The sequence below is a fragment of the Cavia porcellus genome, unplaced genomic scaffold (assembly GCF_034190915.1).
Source record: "Cavia porcellus strain 051 isolate PalLab524CR breed Dunkin Hartley unplaced genomic scaffold, mCavPor4.1 scaffold_17, whole genome shotgun sequence".
Lineage (NCBI taxonomy): Eukaryota > Metazoa > Chordata > Mammalia > Rodentia > Caviidae > Cavia > Cavia porcellus.
Window position 1 is genome coordinate 25,822,985 of NW_026947500.1, and position 19,129 is coordinate 25,842,113.

Consider the following 19,129-nt stretch of genomic DNA (forward strand, 5'->3'; position numbering starts at 1 on the left):
GGCCGGAGGCGGCGGCGGCGGCGGCGCCCCGACTGCAGTCCCGGCGGGAGCGGAGTGCGAGCCGGGGCCGGGCCCGAGCCGGCGCCATGGGGCGGCGTCGCCTGTGAGCGGCGGCGAACCGAGCCGCGGGCGCCGAGAGAGGCGGGCAGGACCCGGCGGACGGACGGCGGCGGCGCCGCTGAGGCCGAGGAGCCGCGCGGCCGGGCCGGGCCGGGCCGGGCCGAACAAGCGGGAGAGGAGCGGAGCCTGGAGCCTCCGGCGGCGGCGGGAGGAGGAGCAGCGCCGCCGCCGCCAAGATGGCGGACCTGGAGGCGGTACTGGCCGATGTGAGCTACCTGATGGCCATGGAGAAGAGCAAGGCCACGCCGGCCGCGCGCGCCAGCAAGAAGATCCTGCTGCCCGAGCCCAGGTGAGTCGCCCGCTCGCGCCCTGAGCCCCTGGCCCGCGGCCCCGCGGCCCCGCGCCCCCTGGTCCCCCGGCGCCCGCCCTCACGACCCTCTGCCCCGCAGCCCCAGGCCCTGCGCGCCCCAACTCCGGGGCGCCCGGCCGCACTGCCCCGGCCCGCTCTGCCGCTTCCTGCTTCTCACAGCTGGCCTGGTCGCTGTCAGCCCCTGGCTCTTGCCTCCTTCCTCAAGGCCCTGTCGCTGTCCTTCCTTCTCGCCGTCCTAAGGATCCCCTCCCTGGGCCTGCCTTTATTTACCCCTTCTGTCCTACTGTAGTATCCGGTCTCCCGCCTCTACTTCCAGCGCCACCCTTGGGGAGTCCATTCCTCCATCCACTTTCCTACAGTCTACACTTGGGTGAGGCTGGGGAGAGAAGAGTCGTTTGGACTCTCGCCCTCCCCTCTACTGGGGTCACTGCCCCAAGCTTGGATTGAGAGTGCTTTAAAATGCCACGGGGGTCACAGAACGGGCTGCTGCAGCATCTCGGGGTGGGAGGGGAACAGCGCTCAGGTGAAGGACTCTCTCTCTGCCCACTCTGGCCGTAGTGCCTTGTGGGCTCTTGATCAGGGGACATCCCACCCAGCACACCTGCAAAAGCTGGAACGAGGGGGCTGCCACCTTTCTGTTAGACAACTGTTGTCATCACACCTGGTATCAAAGTTTAAACTGTTCAGGGTGTCAGGGCAGAGGTGCACAAGATGCAGGCAATGGCTGGGCTTGTCCCATATTTTATGGCCCATAGATAGAATGTGTTTCCATCGTTCGAGGCCAAACAGCAGCCTAGGGGTGAGGACAGGTGTGGTTTTCTGTCCTGAAACAGGTGAGGAAGCCAAAGCCCCAGACTGGCCTTCCCAGTGTTACCCAAGTAATCCAAGGTGATGCCTGGCCTCCACAGCGGGGCTTTCAGCTTTAGTTCCGCATTTTGCCCACTGCTTTGGCCTGAACAGAGGGGCCTGGATGTCTGCATCTGTGAGAGCAGATGTGCCCACCCACCAGGATCCCAAGGCCAGTCCCTGCTCCTGGTGCCTGCCTGAGAGTAGTTGCCAGCTGGTTCCCTAGCGGGTTGGAACCTGGACTTGCCCTCCCTGCCATGGTCTTGTCATGGACTTTGGGCAAGTCCCTTCCCATTTCTAGGCCTGGATTTTGGTATCTGTGAAATGTGGACAGTGTGAAATCAGGACTGTGACTATGGTGTCCTCAGACTTTGAAGCAAGGCTAGCAGCTGCAGGGGTGCACTGCCTGGCTTTCTCCTGCCCCCTCCTCCCTGCCTGCTCACTGGGTTTCGGATTGACTGAATGCTAAGCCTGGGAGAAGAAAATTGGTCTGTGTTTTGAAAAGGCCGTTGGGCCCCCCCCCCCTTTTTTTTCTAAGATATTTGCAATCAGATTTCTCAAAACAGGAACCAGACAGACTGTCATCTGGGGCCATTCAGGGAGCAGTGACAGTTAGGACAAAAACGAGTTCAGAAATGACAAAGCTATGAGGGAGGAAACATGAAGGGAATTAACCTCTAGGACTATCCTTGGTGGCTGCAGCCTGGAGACCACCCCCCTCCCTGCAGGTGGGAGCTTTGAGGTGGGGCCTTTTTCTGGAACTCCCTGCATTTGGGTAATAGTTTCCCAGAATGCATCATTGTGATGGGCCCCGCCTTGTGCAGGTGTGTTAGAACCCTGAGAAACAAGCCCGTCCTCTTTCCCTGGACTCTTTCCACCCATGATAGTGATTATGTGATAGCAGTAAGAATAGAAATTATAATAATTCATTATTTTGACATCTGTCATCTCAGTTGATCCACAAGCAACCTGTGAAATTGGTAAGGCCATGCTTAGCATGCAGTAGTTGCTTAAGAAACATCGAGGGTGAGCAATGTCTTATAATCCTGAGCAGAAACAAGGTGGGCTGGAAGTTTTAGGGGAATGGCAGGCATCACACATTATTCTGTAGGGTCATCATTAGCAGCACAGCATTGAGCAGATGGCCCACATCTATGAATGGCCTAGAAGCAATGGCAAACCTTTCAGAGCTTCTAGTGATAACAGACAGCCTCCTGTGGCACGCCGTGCCATAGGTTCACCACCACTGAGCCGCCAGTACTGAGCGTGGATGTGCTAAGGCCAAGGAAAGACCCTGAGCTGCCCTGCAGCACTGGACTGGCCCTGGAGGTCAGGCTTCTTGTTTTGGAGCATAAGCCACCCTTTCCACTAGGCCTTGCACATGCCCCCAGGGTCAGATACCTGCTGCCCTCGAGAAGGTGGTTGTGACTGCATGCATCCACCTAGTCTTTCCAGTTTGCAGAATGCTGTTTACTTCATTTTGTGCTTTTCACAACTAGGAGAAGCAGGCCCAGCTTGCCTGAAGCTCAGAGAGAGAAAAGGGGACTGGTCCTGGTCACAGAAGGACCTGGGATTGTAACTATGGGTCTAGAGCCAGGGCCAGTGCCCTCCTCTGTATACCTCTGCTCTCACCCACAGTTTGTGGGGTAAGGTGGCTTGTATTCCTTGTCTGCCGAGCCATGGGTCTCCAGTGGTAGCTTGGAAGCAGTGGAGCAGCCCTTGGTGTCACCAGCTGTCACAGTTCACAAGGCCCAGTCTCCTCCTGTTAGCTGAAACAGAGAGTCAGAGTTTGCTGGCAAAGCTCATTGTGCAGAGGGGCAGCTCCATTCCAGGGTCGGATATAGGGTTGTGTCTTCTCTATTCCCACAGGGCAGGGAGAAGGACCGTGATTTGTGCCCATGACAGGAGCTTTTCCCACCGTGGAGTTGCCCGTCTTGGCAGCCTCACCATGGATGGTACCCAGGGTTGTAGCTTGGCTGAGAGCTAAGGCTGGCATCACAGTCCTGACTTCCCAGCTCTGGGGAACAGGAGTCATTGGGCAGAGTGCCACTTTGACTTGGCACAGGGGCCTCCCCTTCTGTTACCCATAGAATCCAAGGAAACAGACCCGTTTCCTGACCTCTTTGTAGGAGGCAATATTGTGTAGCTGGAAGACAGGGGCCCTGGCTGCTTGTCCTTCCGCAACACCTGCTCATGTGGGACCCAGGTGGGTCCCTCATCCTGGCTAGGCCTGCCTTATTTTCTACCTGGGTAAAAAAGAGGGGGCTGCCCTTCATGGATGACCTCCCCACGTTCCTCCCACCAGCCCTCCGGGCCTGCGGTCTGGCCTCCCCACGCAGGAGCTGCCATCTCCTTTTCCCAGCAGCAGCCGCAGCAGCCAGCTTGTAATTATCGTCATTTGCCTAATATGACCACTGAGGCCTCATGTAATTAATCTCTGGGCTCCTGGTTGAGAAGCCCTGCCTGGGCGGTCCCAGGAGGTACCCCCTGCCCTCCCTGGTGACACTGACAGTCCCAGTAGCAGCATGAGGGAGCCTCATGCCTCTTGCAGCCTGCGGGTCCCTTGGCTATTTCCCAGTCCCTCCCCCACCACACGCTTCCTCCCCACTGCCCTTCTCTGGCTTCCCTGTCTCCCCAGACCCTGTCACTCTTCCTCTGCTGCTGCTGCTTCTTTTTCGTTCCTGTTAACTCCTTGCAGCCAGGACTTCCTGCCTCCATTTGTGGGGGAAGGGGTACAGGGAAGGCTTTGCCCGTCTTCCTCCCGCAGCTTCTTCATCTCCAGTAGAAACCCTGCTGCCTCCAGCGTCTGTCCCTTACCCAAAACTTTCCACTCCACAAGCCATATCCTCCTCCTCCTCCTCCTCCTGCTCCTGAAAACAAGATTATCGTTTCTACAGTCACTCGCTCTGGGCCTTTGAAGCTGCCACTGCTGTTCCCCAGGAATGGGTCTCTGGGATGGCTTTTCCCATCTGTCCTCCTTTCCAGAGCTGAGGTTTTCACGGCTTCGCCATTAAGTCGCTCACTTCCCCGCCATCCCGTCAGTAAATGGATTTGAAGGGAGCATGAGCATTGCAGGTTGGGATCCGTGCATGGGAATCTGGGCGCTGTCAGCCAAGAGAATGATGTGTCCTATTAATGCACAGTTGATCCCTAGTAGTAAATTCCCTGTGACGTCAGGTGTAGGCACGCTCTGCTCTGCAGCAGCGTTTCCTCCTTGTGCCTTGGTTGCTGTGCAGAGAGGGCTGGGCCCTAAGGGCCCAGTGGATTTGGGTATGTTCAGACTCTGTGTGCTTGGCTGTTGCTTCATAGATATTATAGAACAGGCAGTGGGAGCATGTGATGGCCTTCAAGGACGTCTCAGCCTCCACCATACTTGCCCTTTCCTCCTGGGCCTTTTCTCCACTCCCCACTGGCACCCAAGGTCCATTTTCTCTGGACAGAGTCATGCTTAAGTTATTTCTAGTCTGTTTCAAATGAGATCCGAAAGTGAGGGGTTTGGCTGCAGTTTTTTCTAAAACATCTTGTCTCTGCACTGCTACTGACGACAACGGGTGAACCGCAGTGGTGGGCGTTCTGGTGGCAGTGGGAGTGGGGGCAGCGCTCTGATGCTGGAAGCTGACCGGGGCTTGGGGTGGGGAGACCTGCAAGCAGGGAGCTCTGGGGGTCTGTTCTAGCGCATGCTAACCAGGAGGCAGATTTTGATCTCTGAAGCTGCAGTAAGGTGCAGGGTGTGGGTGCTTATAGCATATTTGTGACATTTGATGAGGCCACCAGAGTGCCTCTTCCTGTGTGTACCCGCAAGGGAGCCTGGGAGTCTGGGCTTCTGTAGACATCAGTAGTGGGCTCATGTGCACAGAGCCAGCTGTCGTTCTCTTACCTTGGCTGAGGGCTTCCTGTGGGTTTGGCAGTCAGGATTGGTCTTTCTCATTCGATAGTGTACCCATCCTTGATCTTTGAGAATATTGTCAACCCCAAGGAGAATCATTGAGAAATAGTCATAAGAAACCCTAGGGGACTTCCTCCTACTCCTCTGACCTTGGTGCCAGGTTTCCTGGAAATGCCACTGGGGAGTGCCTTGGCCGCAGATTTAGTAACTGTCATCTCCCTGAGAGTAGTGGTTCCCAGCGTGGCTGCCCGGGACCTGCTGACCTGGAAGCCAGTAGCCTTGGAGCCAGCCTGCATCTTCCTGAGATGTCAAGACATCGCTGTCAAGAACACTGAGATATGGACCTGGCCTGCCAGGTGCTAGCCAAGCCTGTTCTACTCAAGCAGATTCCTGGAGGGACACTGCCCTAGCAGGAGTGGACAGGAAGGCAGCCAGCAGAGGCTGGTACCTCTGAGACACTGCACCCAGGGCTGTGGAGGCTGAGGGGGCCCTCTTAAGAAGTATTTTACAGCCAGGGTTTGCACAGGCTGTGCAAATCCTGCACAGGCCCACTGGGGGCCCCCAGGCCAGCAGCTCAGTTTCTCTTCCAGTTCTAGCCTCCAAGGGCCCAGGCTAGTGTGCTCAGCCACTGCACTACAGAGTGCAAGACTCACTCCTCTTCTGGGCCACATGGTACCAGAAAGTACCAAAATGTCCTCCTCACTTGTCACCCCTCCCTGCCTGTTACCTCAGTGTCCTGTCACCTGAGTCACTGTGCTGTGAGAAAGGAAGTTCCTTCCCCCCAGTGTCAAGCTGGGCCTGCTCATTCACTGCTTTGTGAGTGCTTAGTTAATGGGGTTTCTGGGAATGGGGCACAGGCAACCACCGAGCACCTCGGGGCCAAGGCACGCTGGATCCTCTGGCAGGGCTGATACCAGGCCTTGGATAAAACAACACCAGCACATGAGAGTGGTTTGGCTGGGGTGTAGTGACACACACCTGTAATGCCAGCACTCCAGAGGCTAAGGCAGGAGGATCGCTGTGAGTTCAAGGCCAACCTGGGCTACATAGTGAGTTCAGAAAAAAAGAAAAAAAACCACGAAGCTATTCTGAGGAGTAGCAACCACTCTGCTGTGTTTAGCTCCAGCGGGCGGGCCCAGCCCTGCTAGGAGACTGCCTGGCCTCCTATGGCATGTAACCAGTTAGCACACGATCATATTCAAGAAGGAATGGCACTGGCTGTGAGCAAGCTTTGGGGGTGCCAGGGAGTGGAACTAGATGGCTGTGTCCCGTGATCCAGAAGACATAGGCTGACAGTGGCTTAGTGACCCAGCACTACAGGAATGTCCACTCCTGTCATGTCTTCTTGGGCAGCATGAGGTGGCAATTCAGCATTGCCTTGACACCCTTGTTTTGTAAATGAGGAAACAACATTTAAAGTCTATGACTTGGCCTCCCAGAAAGAAGGAGGGGAAGAACCTTGGAGAACCCAGAATTGAGTAGATGCCATCTGGGCACCAGAGCCCAGGGGTTCCGAGGCCCTTCCCCAAAGAGATCAGGCCCCCAGACCCCACCTCTGAGGATTCTTAGGACTCTTAACGATCCTGAGTGGATTTTGGGAGCCACTTATCCCTGGATATGGGGTTGTTGACTTGGGTGGGGACAGGGACACTGCTCTGAACACATCTCTTGCTACTACCAGCACTGGGGAGTGGGTGCCGGAGATGTTGAACTAGCTTGGGGAGCTGCTTCCGCTGCCCGTGCCAGCCTGTACCTGCCGCCCCAAGGGAACTTCCCCCAGTGACACGTTTTCTAACCTGCTTGTTTCTTCAACTGCCAGCCCCATGGGGATAGACAGGAAACCCTAAAATTGCCACTTTGAGGACCTTCCATTCGAAGACGCTGCTCAGGCCTGACCTAGTGTTTGGTTTGGTGCGGGGGGAGGGGGGGACTGTTTATTTTATTTAGAAAAGACTTTTTTCTTTTTAAGGAAGAACATGAAGTGCTGTGGGCTGGGAAGAATGCTGTGACCATGCTCAGGCGTGGCTGTTGAGGGGAGCCTAGGGTCCTGCTTCCTGCTGTGACCTGGGTCTGTGCCACATGGAGCCCCCAAGAAGGCAGGAGGCCCTGCTTGGCAGCTTCCTCTGTCTTCGCCAACAGGGTGTCTTACCAAGCACATTTCCCTGTTGGGGACTATTGTGTGTCTAGCTGTTCTGAGCCACATGGTAGGAAGAGGCAGTGGCTGCTTACTGGCCCCGGCGTGAACATTCCCTCTGCCAAGCTGACTTGTTTTGCTGGTTCCCAGGAAGCAAGCCTCAGACTCAGGAGCTTCCCAGGGAAGCCCCGTGGTGGCTCACATTCCCAGGGCCGTGCTTCACTTGTGGGTAAATTGCTTTACTTGTCAACTGCATTTGCACATCTGTGTCTGCCACTTGGCCATTCCTCTCTGATCCCTTACTGCCGTGGAAAATTGGCATTTTGTGATATTTCTGTCCCACTTTACTGATTTTTCTTATCCCTTTCTCTGTGGACCAAAACACACCACAATACAAGAATCAGGTACAGAGGCGGAGCAACCAGAGCTAAGCCAAGGGGCAGTGAAGGTCTCACCTTCCTGGACCATCTGCCAGGTGAGACCCAGGTATTTGACCTTTCAGATTCCTGGGCTCCATGCCCCTGTGTCCCTCTGGCAGCCCCCAATGAGTCTTGAGAGCTCAGCAGGTATGACCTGACCCAGCCTCCTCCACTGGGTTCCTAGGCTGCATCCTGTAGGGCTGGGATGGTCTTGCTCAGTTGGACAGCTTTTACTAAGCCCCTGCTGCATGTGGCTTGATTTGTCCTTATCTCCCAAGTCCCTGTGAATCCCACAGAGTTGGGGAGGTATGTTGTAGAGGATGACTTTTGTGTGAGCCCCCGAAGGAGGGCTGGGAGTGCCAGTGTGGACCAGCAGCTTGTGCAGCCTTGGAGCCCCTCCCTGTTTGTGAAGAATGTCCTTGCTTTTTCAGAGGGAAGCAGCTCTGAGGCGCTAGCATGGTGGGGGAGGGGTACCCTGGGGTCTTGGAGCTTCTGGGCTGATACCTTTTCTTCCTACTTGGATGGGGTCTGTGCTAAAGGAGTTTCAGGATAGGAACACAGGGTTGCCAAGGCCTATCCTTGTCATCAAGGTCTACTTCCTATTGGAGGCAGCTTTTGGAAGAGGTCATGGCGTCTCCCAGCCTCGGAGGGTGGGAAGCAGGCAGGAGGGTTAGAGCTTCAGGGTTGTGCTTGCCTGCTGTTATCTCACATGGCCTTTCCTGAGGAAGGCTCCAAGGCACAAGATGGCGGGGAGGGTGGACTTGTGACCCCACTGCCCTGGAACCATGTTCTTCTAGAGCTCTGGGCAGGCCCAGAAGCCTGCCTTGAAGACTGGCCTGGTAAACTCACTTCCTGCCCGTCCCACCTCAAGCCATTCCTCACCGCTGAGTGTCATCTGCCTGGGCTTCTCCTGTGGTAACCCAGGGAGTCTGTGCCCCAGTCTCCGAAGTCCCCCTGATATCCAAGACACTGCCCTTCTTCATGTCCCTTTGTTGTGTCCTCCTCCTTGCTCTGTGGTCCTCTTCTTACCCTGGGGCCAGCAATCCTTTGCTTGTCCCCAGGTCCCCCAACTTATCCTGGGGCTTCACTCTCTGGGAACATGCTCTTTGCTCCTCAGAGACCCCACAAAGTTCCATGTTCTGCACACAGCCACTCCCCACCCCCCAGAGTGTACCTTCCCTTCCACGCCTCCCCTCACCAACTGCTGACCACGGGGCTGCGGAGGCAATGCACATCCTGCCTGATATCACAGACCCAGGGCCTGCATGCTGAGCAGAGCTGCATGCAGGGTAGACCGGGTTTCATGACTCCTCACATGACCCTGATGCTTGACTATGGCCTGGGTGACCAGGGCAGCCATTCTGGGTTCCCTGGGGCTGAGGAGGTGCAGTGCGACACACAGGGAGCCCCAGCGTGCAGCTCTGAATCCTCTTCATCCGAGGCCTGCTGGTGTCTATTCATGCCCTTCAGGGCCACAGGGGTAAGACATGGCCTGGGAGACACAGCATGGTTCCCAGCCTGCACGTGCCCTCGGTTGGGCAGCTGAGCACCACCAGTAGCCCAGGGTAGTGAGAGCCAAATGTGACCACAGCTGGCTGGTGAGGCAGGCCGGTAGGATCAGACCGCAGGTAGCTCAGAAGAGGGGGACAGCAAAGGGACATCGGAGGCATGGAGTGCAGCCTGGGTGGCTTCTCTAGGCTTTGCCCACTGTGTGCTCAGTGCTGAGAAAAACAGGGCAGTGAGTGTGGGCTTAGCTTTTGGGGGCCACTGCAGGCGGCTTCTCTCCTACATCGATCCAGATGCAGACCCAGGGCAAGTGACACAGAACAGGGGACAAGTTCACTAGTCGGGACACAAACACTGCAGCTTGGTTCTCTTGTTCATTCTTTTTCTCTCTCCGTTTTTTCAGGTTGGGATACAGTTAATACAGTATAGAACCCAGCATTTGAAAGTATGTCTCTTTCCGTGGTTTTTAGTTTGCACCGTGTTGTGCAACTCTCACCCCTATCTAATGCTGCGCATCTCCCTCAACACAGGAAGAAGCCCCATACCAGTGGCAGGCCCTCCCTGTGCCTGCCCCAGGCCCTGCAGCTACCGCGTACTGCCTGTGCCATGGTCTCATGAACCGAGTCGCACAGTCTGTAGCCTTTTGTGCCCATCCTCTCTCCCCCTGTGGTAGTGCGTGTCAGTGCTTCATTCCTTTTTACGGCCAGACAACACGCCAGTGTATGGATGTGCTGCCTGTGCTTGTCTGTACACCCACTGACGGATGAGGCCTGGCATGTGCAATTTAGTCAAGTTCTCAAAGCTGGCAAGTGGCAGCGCTGGCACTTCTGCAGGTCACAGGCTTTGGGGAGGGAAAGCCATCTGCTGTTCACCTAGCCTTTGGGGGCAGAGCCTGGGGGCCACCGTCTCCTTTGCGAAAAGCCAGCACAGGTGTCCTTTGGTCCATCTCCGGTGTGACTTTAGTCAGGATGAGGGAGCAGCAGGGATGGCTGCTGCCCTGGAGGAAGCAGTGACACCCCTGACACAGGCTTCTGGGAAGGGCCCTGCTCACTGTACCCCCTCTGCCGGCAGCATCCGCAGTGTCATGCAGAAGTACCTGGAGGACCGGGGTGAAGTGACCTTCGAGAAGATTTTCTCCCAAAAGCTGGGTGAGTGCAGCCCATGGGCTTCTCCAGCCTAGCTGTCCAACTGCCCAGGCCCCCAGGGAGAATCCAAGGTTGACTCCCTGCTGCCCACCCTAGCTGGGGTGTGGCATTCCCTTCTCCCAGGAGGTGTGGCCTCCCATCTATTCAGGGTTTCCCCAGGTGCCTCCAGGGCCTGCTCTAGTCCAGCTGTGGCCCTTCGTACCTCTTAGCCCCTGGCTATCAGCCCAGGAAGCCCCGTAGTGGTGGGGGCCTGGTCTTCCAGAGCTGCCAGGGAAGTTCCTCCTTTGGGGTTTTTGTTTTTAAGAGTTGCAGCTTCCCCTTGGCGCAGCCACAGCTGCTCTGTGCCGTTGGTAGAACTGACAGGAAGAGGCGGGGCCCTTCCTGTGGCGCCTGCCCAGCTGTGGTTGGCCCCGCCCCGCCCCCAGGGCTGTCTGAGCAACCTGCCTGTGCAAAGCCAGCTCCTCTGTTCTTCCTCCTCTTGGTGCTGGTGCCTGTCAGAGCCTTGGAAGTTTCATGCTATCTACCCCTTGGCCAGGCCCTGCAGGTAGGCTTGAAGCCTCCCAGGGAAGCAGTTTGAGCCACACACAGCTGAGTAGGCGTTCCCAGAAACAGGATCTGGGCATGTCCTGGTAGGATCCTGGTAGGATCAGGCACCAGAGGTTGGCCTTGGGACATCGGTGTGCCAGGAAGCACACAGCTTGGATCCCAGACTCTCTGGGGCAAGTTGCTGCACCTCTTTTATCATGGTGCTGTCCCCACCAGGGAGATGAGACTCCTGAGGCTCACTGACAGAGACTGACAGGAATGGATGAGGTGATGTCAGTGAGGGCATTTTGTCTACTGTACACCCTGTTCACAAATGCTTGAAGGTGCTGCATTCAGAAGCCAGGCTGCCCTTTCCAGAAATGATAACTGCCAGGCCCACGCCTGTAATCTCAACATTCTGGGAGGCTGAGGAAGAACGACTGTAAATTCAAGCCCAGCTTGGGCAACTCAGTGACTTAGTGAGACCTTAGCTCCTAATGGAAAATAAAAAGGACTGGAGGTGTGGCTTGGTGTGAAGCCCCTGGGTTTAATCCCTAGTGCCACACACAAAGAAAGAGAGAGAGAGAGAGAGAAGTGGGGAAAGGGAGAAAGGGAAAAGAAACGAGAGCTGACAGCGTGGGGAGAGGGGGCCAGGGCAGTGGAGGCATAGATGATGCCCGGACAAGTCCCCCAAAGAGACATGGGAAGTCGCCAGCACAGGTCCAGTCCATGTTGAACCTGAGGCCCAAGGAGGGTGTGGGGCTGGGGCCAGGCCTCAGCCCGACTCCTTTCTCCCAGGCAAGGGCAAGGATGTCTCAAGGCCCTGAGCATCCACCTGTGGCCCCTTGCCTCTTTTGTTGGTCTCTTACCCTGGCCTGCTCCTGTTCTAAGGCCCTCACTCTTGGGCCTGTCTTTCCTGGGAACCTGCCACATGTCCAGCAGGTGCCCCAAAGCCTCACATTCCTCAGCTGGCCCCAGTTTCTCTGACTCCTGGCTAGGCTGCAGTGAGAAGAGGGGAGCAGGAACGTTGCCTTGGGGCCTCCTTCCTGCTGCTGTGGTGTGAGCTGGCCCAGGTGGCCGGCATTGGGACAGCATTCAAACAGCATTGCACTGCCCTCCAAGGCCTGTGCTGGAGTGCAGGCAGAGCCCTGACACCCACCTGGGGTTCCGGTGCTGCCCTCACCCCTTCCTCACTGAGTGCTTGTCACCTTCCAGCCACCATCAGAGGAGGCAGATTCTGGGAAGGAGGAGAAACTTGGGGCTCCTGAACTAAAATCTAAGAATCCTCAGGTTGGCAGTGGCCAGCCAGCCCCACCTGTGCCACCCCCGCCATAACCAGTTCAGCACAGGGAGTCCCAACCCACTCCGCGCACAGTGACAGGAAGGCCTGAGAGGAGTCAGGCTCTGTGTGACCTGTCCAGTTGCTTTTAGGGTACCTGCTCTTCCGAGACTTCTGCCTCAACCACCTGGAGGAGGCCAAGCCCTTGGTAGAGTTCTACGAGGAGGTGAGTAGGCTGCCACCTAGGGCCCAGAGGAGGCCCAGGCCTGCTCTGGCTGGAGACAGGGGGGCATTGGGCTGACTCTCCTGAGTCGGTACCCCATCCCCATCAGCCACAGACCTGTGGCTCCTGCCTTCCAGATCAAGAAATATGAGAAGCTAGAGACAGAGGAAGAGCGTGAGGCCCGAAGTCGAGAGATCTTTGACTCCTACATCATGAAGGAGCTACTGGCCTGCTCTCATGTAAGTGCCCTGGGCAGTTCCTCCCTGGGCCTGTTGGGGGGAAGAGGTGATGAACTCATGGCCACCTCTGTCCCCTCCAGCCCTTCTCCAAGAGTGCCACTGAGCACGTCCAGGGCCACTTGGCGAAGAGGCAGGTGCCTCCAGATCTCTTCCAGGTGGGTGCTAGGCTTAGTCCCTACTGGCCCCATCCTTCCAGGCCAGAGTCCTCCTTGGACAATCAAAAGTTAAGAACCCAGGCAGTTGGGGGCAGAGCAAGGGTAACCTCAGCTGAAGGGGCTCAGTCACCCACTTTCAGCTTCTTCCCTAGCCCTATATCGAAGAGATTTGTCAGAATCTCCGAGGAGATGTGTTTCAGAAGTTCATTGAAAGGTGAGTGTGGTGTTGTGGGGAGGGCCAGAGGCTGCTCTGAGAAGGGGACAGGGTACCTGCTTTGGTCCTAAGCAGGTGGTGCTGGGCCTGTCACAGCCTGTTCACAGGGATGAGATCTCTAAGTGTGTCCATGGGCCATACACATCTTCCCTCCCATGGACTGTCCAGGACCTTGCCAGGGCCCCAGGAGCGCACCGCCTATAACCCACACAGATGCAGTAGGACCTAGGGGTTGGTTGTGAGCAGATCTCTGGGAGATGCAGGGAATATAGCTCAGTAGTGCAGCACTTGCCTGGCAAGTGCAAAGTCCAGAGTTCAATTCCCAGCTCCGGATTGATTGAGGATATAACACTGTTTTTAGATTCTTAGCTGCCCAGCCTTGGAGCAGGTGGCTTCATGGGGATTAAGCTTTGCGTTGCTGGAGCTAGAGGATATGGTGGCAGGAAGTCAGGAGTGGCCGAGGAGACTTCCCCTCTCAGTCTTTCTAGACCCCACACAGCTAATGGCTGAGCCCATGCTGGGCCCAGCACAAGCTTAGGGCATTCCCACATCACCCTGCCAGGACCCGAAGGTAGTCAGTGGGGCGAGCTTATGTCTCCAACCCCGATCTGCCCACTCCAGAGCTTGCCTGAGCCCAGATTCTCCTCTTACAGTGATAAGTTCACACGATTTTGTCAGTGGAAAAATGTGGAGCTCAACATCCATGTAAGTGGGACCGGGTAGAGTGTCGCCAGGTCCAGGGTGGCCAGGTGGGAGGGAGGTGGGAGCACCCTTCAGCCATGTCCAAGGGAGGACCCCAGCGGGGAGATATGTGGCCAGGCATGGGTGTAGGGGATTCTGGTGGTCTTTAGTGACCCTAGCTGTTGCCACCCCTGCAGCTGACCATGAATGACTTCAGTGTGCATCGAATCATCGGTCGTGGGGGCTTTGGCGAGGTCTACGGGTGCCGGAAAGCAGACACTGGCAAGATGTGCGCACCCTGCCCAGCGGGCATTTGGTGGGATGATCAAGGGAGGAATCAGGCTCCTGGGGGTTCCCTGAATGCCAGCGCATCCTAGAGAGGAGCCATGAGGGGATTGGTGCCCCAAGTTTGGGGTCCCTGAGTGGGTCGCCTCTGCCTGGAGCATACTGTCCCCACCTGCTGCTGCCCACTGCCTCCTGTCTTGCTTGGGCTGTTACAACTCTGCAGGCTCCTCGAAGCCTCCAGTGAGCCAGAACCTTCTGTCCTCTCTGAAACTCTAGCTTGTGTCACGTGCCTGTACTGTATCTAGTGTCCCTCAAACCCCCTCAGGCAGCCCTGGGGCTCAGCTCTGAGGTGGGTGCTGACTGCAGCCACCCTTCCCAACCCCAGGTACGCCATGAAATGTCTGGACAAGAAGCGCATCAAGATGAAGCAGGGGGAGACCCTGGCACTGAACGAGCGCATCATGCTTTCCCTTGTCAGCACCGGGGTGAGCTGGGAAGCCAGGGTGGGCCCCACAGCAACTTTGGTTGGGGACCCCATGCAGTCTCTCCTCACAACCCCTCTCTTCTAGGACTGTCCCTTCATCGTCTGCATGTCATATGCGTTCCACACACCGGACAAGCTCAGCTTCATCCTAGATCTCATGAATGGTGAGTGGGCACTGGCCCCGGGTGGCACTTGGGGCAGGCTGGGGCAGGCAGCTGAGCTCACCCTGCAGGGCTTCCTCAGGTGGGGACCTGCATTACCACCTGTCCCAGCACGGGGTCTTCTCTGAGGCTGACATGCGGTTCTACGCGGCCGAGATCATCCTAGGCCTAGAGCACATGCACAACCGCTTCGTTGTCTACCGGGACCTGAAGGTGAGGTGCCACCTGCCACCTATTCCTTGTCCCTCCTTGCCACACCCGGCCTGCAGACCTGGGACAAGGCTGGCCGATCTCCTCCCCTTGAGCCCTTTCCTCTGAGCCACTCTCTGGCTTTAGATGACTAGGGAAAGGAGGGCCCAGGACCCCATAACCCTCCCTGCTGGGCCAGGCAACACTCAACACTCACTGGGCTTCCCCCCACAGCCGGCCAACATCCTTCTGGACGAGCACGGCCATGTGCGCATCTCCGACCTGGGCCTGGCCTGTGACTTCTCCAAAAAGAAGCCCCACGCCAGTGTGTGAGTGCCCCGGCCGGCCACCTGTTTCCTCCCTGCACCTGTGCCCCACACACACACACACACACACACACTCCTACTCATGGCCCTTTGCTTCTGCAGGGGCACCCATGGGTACATGGCCCCCGAGGTCCTGCAGAAGGGTGTGGCGTATGACAGCAGTGCGGACTGGTTCTCCCTGGGCTGCATGCTCTTCAAGTTGCTTCGGGGGTGAGTGGACCATCATCGGTGGGCAGTGGGGACAGAGAGAGGCTATGCCAAGTACAAGGGAGGAGCCCTCAGGCAGCACCCTGATTTTAGACAAGACTGATTTATATTGTCTGCCTCAGTTTCCTCTTTTCTGGTGTTTGATCTTGGTCTTCGGCCTCTCTTGCCTAGGCACAGCCCCTTCCGGCAGCACAAGACCAAAGACAAACATGAGATCGACCGCATGACATTGACAATGGTGAGCATAAGGGTCTCCTCAGTGGGGCTGGTATGTCCTGCAGGTGCCAAGGTGACAAACTGTTGGTTCCCACCAACCAGCAGTGATCTCAAGCTGCTGATCCCCTCTGTTCCTGTGAGGCAGACTTGTCCACATACTCTACCAGCTGTTGTCACAGCTCACATTTACAGCTGTGTGAGGTAGCACACACCTATAATACCAGCACTCTTAGAAGCTGAGACAGAAAGGTCACAAATTGAAGCCTGGCTCTGGCAACTTAGCAACTAAGCGAGACTTTGTCTAAAAAAGGGTATAAAGACCCTGGGTTCAATCCCTAGTACTGGGGACAGGGGGAGCTTATACTTGCTGAGGCCATTTGGAAGCCTGGCTTTGTTTCTACCTGCTGAGGGCTGGACCTGCTCCCCAGAGCTGTGACAGGGCCAGAGGCTTCTCCTCAGCCCCTGCCAACATCCTCTCCTCCCTCAAGGCTGTGGAGCTGCCTGACTCCTTCTCCCCCGAACTCCGCTCCCTGCTGGAAGGTTTGCTGCAGAGGGATGTCCACCGGAGGCTGGGCTGTCTGGGCCGTGGGTGAGTGCTCTGTTCACCACCGTGCAGCTATGTGAGTTGCTGCTGTGGGCTGCTGGATGAACCAGGCCTCTGGTTGTGCCCCCAACACCCCAAGAAGGAGGGCTGGGTCCATCATTCAGAGCCCGCCTCCTTTGAGATGCTTACATGTGGGTCATGGCCAGCCCTAGCCCATGTCCTCAGAGTAGAAGGGTTGCCTGGGCTTGGAGGGCTGGGGCCTTGCTCCCAAAGGGGCCCTTATAACAAAGATAGTGATGACAATAGCAGCTTTTTATGTCCGTTGAACTTTCACTGAATGTCAGGCAGGATGCTGCAAGATTACCAGCATTGAAGCTCACAGCAGTCCCCTAAAGTGTGAAGTGCTGCCCTCCCATTTAGAGATGAGGAAGGAGGCTTGGGGTCAAGGAGCTTTCCGAGGTTCACAGAGGCAGAAAGTGAGAAAGTGGCTGAGGCAGAAATAGCGCAGCCGGGCCTACCTGATTGCACGGAGGTGCCGAGCCCAAGTGACAGCCTCTCTCCACAGGGCCCAGGAGGTGAAGGAGAGCCCATTCTTCCGCTCGCTGGACTGGCAGATGGTCTTCTTGCAGAAGGTAACAGCCGGCATGGGCCGGTCTGGGGCCCCCTGAACCTTTCTCAGTGAATGCTGATGCCCAACCCTGTCCTGTTGCAGTATCCGCCCCCACTGATCCCCCCACGGGGGGAGGTGAACGCAGCCGACGCCTTTGACATTGGCTCCTTTGATGAGGAGGACACAAAAGGAATCAAGGTACCAGGCCCTGCCTGGCTACACATCTGAGCCCTGAACTTGACCTGGGGTGGGGGATCCTTGTTCCTCCTCTGCCCCTATCATAACCTTTCCACCCGAGGGCACAAGTCCCCCTCCCCCAACGTCCCTGGCAGGTGGTTGGACCACGCCATCCCCACCCCAGGGCCTTGGGCAGGCAGGTGGCTGATTATATCCTGGCACCTTCTGTGGCTCCACATGTCCCTGCCCTGTCTGCCTGGTGAAGTTACTGGACAGTGACCAGGAGCTCTACCGCAACTTCCCCCTCACCATCTCGGAGCGGTGGCAGCAGGAGGTGGCAGAAACTGTCTTTGACACCATCAATGCTGAGACTGACCGGCTGGAAGCCCGAAAGAAAGCCAAAAACAAACAGCTGGGCCATGAGGAAGGTGAGGGCTCACTGCCCGCATAGAAATGAGGAGCAGACTTAAGATTAAGGAAGTCTCCCAAGCTGCAGGCACAAGGTGGCCACGTGGGGCTCTAACCTGGACCGCCCTCTATGTCTCGTGGCAGACTACGCCCTGGGCAAGGACTGCATCATGCATGGCTACATGTCCAAGATGGGCAACCCCTTCCTGACACAGTGGCAGCGGCGCTACTTCTACCTGTTCCCGAACCGGCTCGAATGGCGGGGCGAGGGCGAGGCCCCGGTAAGGAGCTGGCTGGGGCACCTCGCACAAGGGTGGCTGGCCAGGCCTGCCCCTCACTGCCTGCCCCCACCCCGCAGCAGAGCCTGCTGACCATGGAGGAGATCCAGTCGGTGGAGGAGACGCAGATCAAGGAGCGCAAGTGCCTCCTGCTCAAGATCCGTGGTGGCAAGCAGTTTGTCCTGCAGTGCGACGTGAGTGGGGTGCTGGGCTGCAGGGGGAGGACAGCAGGGTGCCCGGCTGAGGCTGACGGAGGCTGGGCCCACACAGAGCGATCCGGAGCTGGTACAGTGGAAAAAGGAGCTGCGGGATGCCTACCGGGAGGCCCAGCAGCTGGTGCAGCGTGTGCCCAAGATGAAGAACAAGCCACGCTCGCCCGTAGTGGAGCTGAGCAAGGTGCCGCTCATCCAGCGTGGCAGCGCCAACGGCCTCTGACCCGCCTACCCGCCTGCCCGCCGTCTTTTATAAACCTCTAATTTATTTTGTCGAATTTTTATTATTTGTTTTCCCGCAAAGCGGAAAAGGTTTTATTTTGTAATTATTGTGATCTCCTGTGGCCCCAGCCTGGCCCAGTCCCCAGGGAGGGGCCTGCTTGCCTCAACTCCTGCTGCCACCACCTCAGCCACTGTCCTGCACCCCCCCACCCTGACCCCTGGAGCCACCCACTCCCAGTGTCTTCCTGTGGGGGACAGCAGCAACCCCCCACAGCCTTCCCTGGGGAACAAAGCCACCCTGAGCTGTGCCACCTCAGGCTCTGTGGGCTGTGCTCTGCCCACGGCATGCCTGGGTATCCCAGTGTCCCCTTCCCCTGGAGGGTGCAGTGCAGGGACCCTACTTGAACTTTCTTACCACAGCCCTCCTGCAACAGAGAAACAGCCTGTACTGTCCTGCACTCCGGCCACTGGGGAAAGGAGGGAGTCCCTTGTTTCCTTGGCCTAGAGGCCTCCCATGGGGACCAGTGCTCTTAGGCCTTGGTTCAGGAAAAGCCCCTGTGTCACTGGCTGCCCCCGTTGCCCCATCCCTGGACACTGGGGCTTAGCCAAGGGGGTGGCACTGGCAGCAGCTGCTGCTGTCTTCCCCACAGCCTCCACTCCCTCCCATTGAGCACCAGGATTCAGGACCACAAATGGGCAGCTGCGGATTGGGCCCCACTGGCCTAGCCGGGCCCCTGGCTCCCTGGCCCTGGGCTGGTGAAGCCCCCCTGCCCAGGACTACAGCAGGCCAGCCTGGGCAGGTTGGTAGCACAATGAGAGGGGGGTCCCTGCCCCAGCCGTTCAGTCCCACGGCCATGTCCTGTCAATGCCACCACCCATGGGTGCCACCTCACCCACCGCATGCCCCTTGTGCCAGTTGCGCTGCCGTGTGTGGTGTCGCGCCCCCCCCCCCAGGGGCTGGGTTGGCGCACCCCCTCTTGTTTACTCACTCCCGGGGCGTTTCTTTGCCGATTTTTGAATGTGATTTTAAAGAGTGAAAAATGAGACTATGCGTTTTTATAAAAAATGGTGCCTGACTCCTCGCTGGCTCAGACTCTCTTTGTGCCTGGTGACGACTTTTCAGCCTCC

At 57.2% G+C, this 19,129-nt stretch overlaps 1 protein-coding gene across 2 annotated transcripts; it reads left to right on the forward strand.

Moving 5' to 3' along the window:
* Grk2 (G protein-coupled receptor kinase 2) lies at positions 1-19,077 on the forward strand. 2 transcript variants are annotated; one of them, XM_013150820.2, is made up of 21 exons: positions 1-409; positions 10,293-10,369; positions 12,323-12,396; positions 12,531-12,632; positions 12,713-12,787; positions 12,940-13,001; positions 13,655-13,706; positions 13,880-13,971; positions 14,353-14,452; positions 14,537-14,615; positions 14,695-14,825; positions 15,036-15,130; positions 15,230-15,337; positions 15,506-15,572; positions 16,039-16,139; positions 16,660-16,726; positions 16,807-16,902; positions 17,147-17,309; positions 17,434-17,570; positions 17,651-17,761; positions 17,838-19,077. In XM_013150820.2, the coding sequence occupies exons 1-21, from the start codon at positions 297-299 to the stop codon at positions 18,000-18,002; spliced, it is 2,067 nt and encodes a 688-aa protein (XP_013006274.2). In that variant the 5' UTR covers positions 1-296; the 3' UTR covers positions 18,003-19,077. The 2 variants fall into 2 exon arrangements, with proteins under 2 accessions (XP_013006274.2, XP_003468149.3); XM_003468101.4 differs by having other exon boundaries at positions 3-409; positions 17,648-17,761.
* Positions 19,078-19,129: the final 52 nt, after the last annotated feature.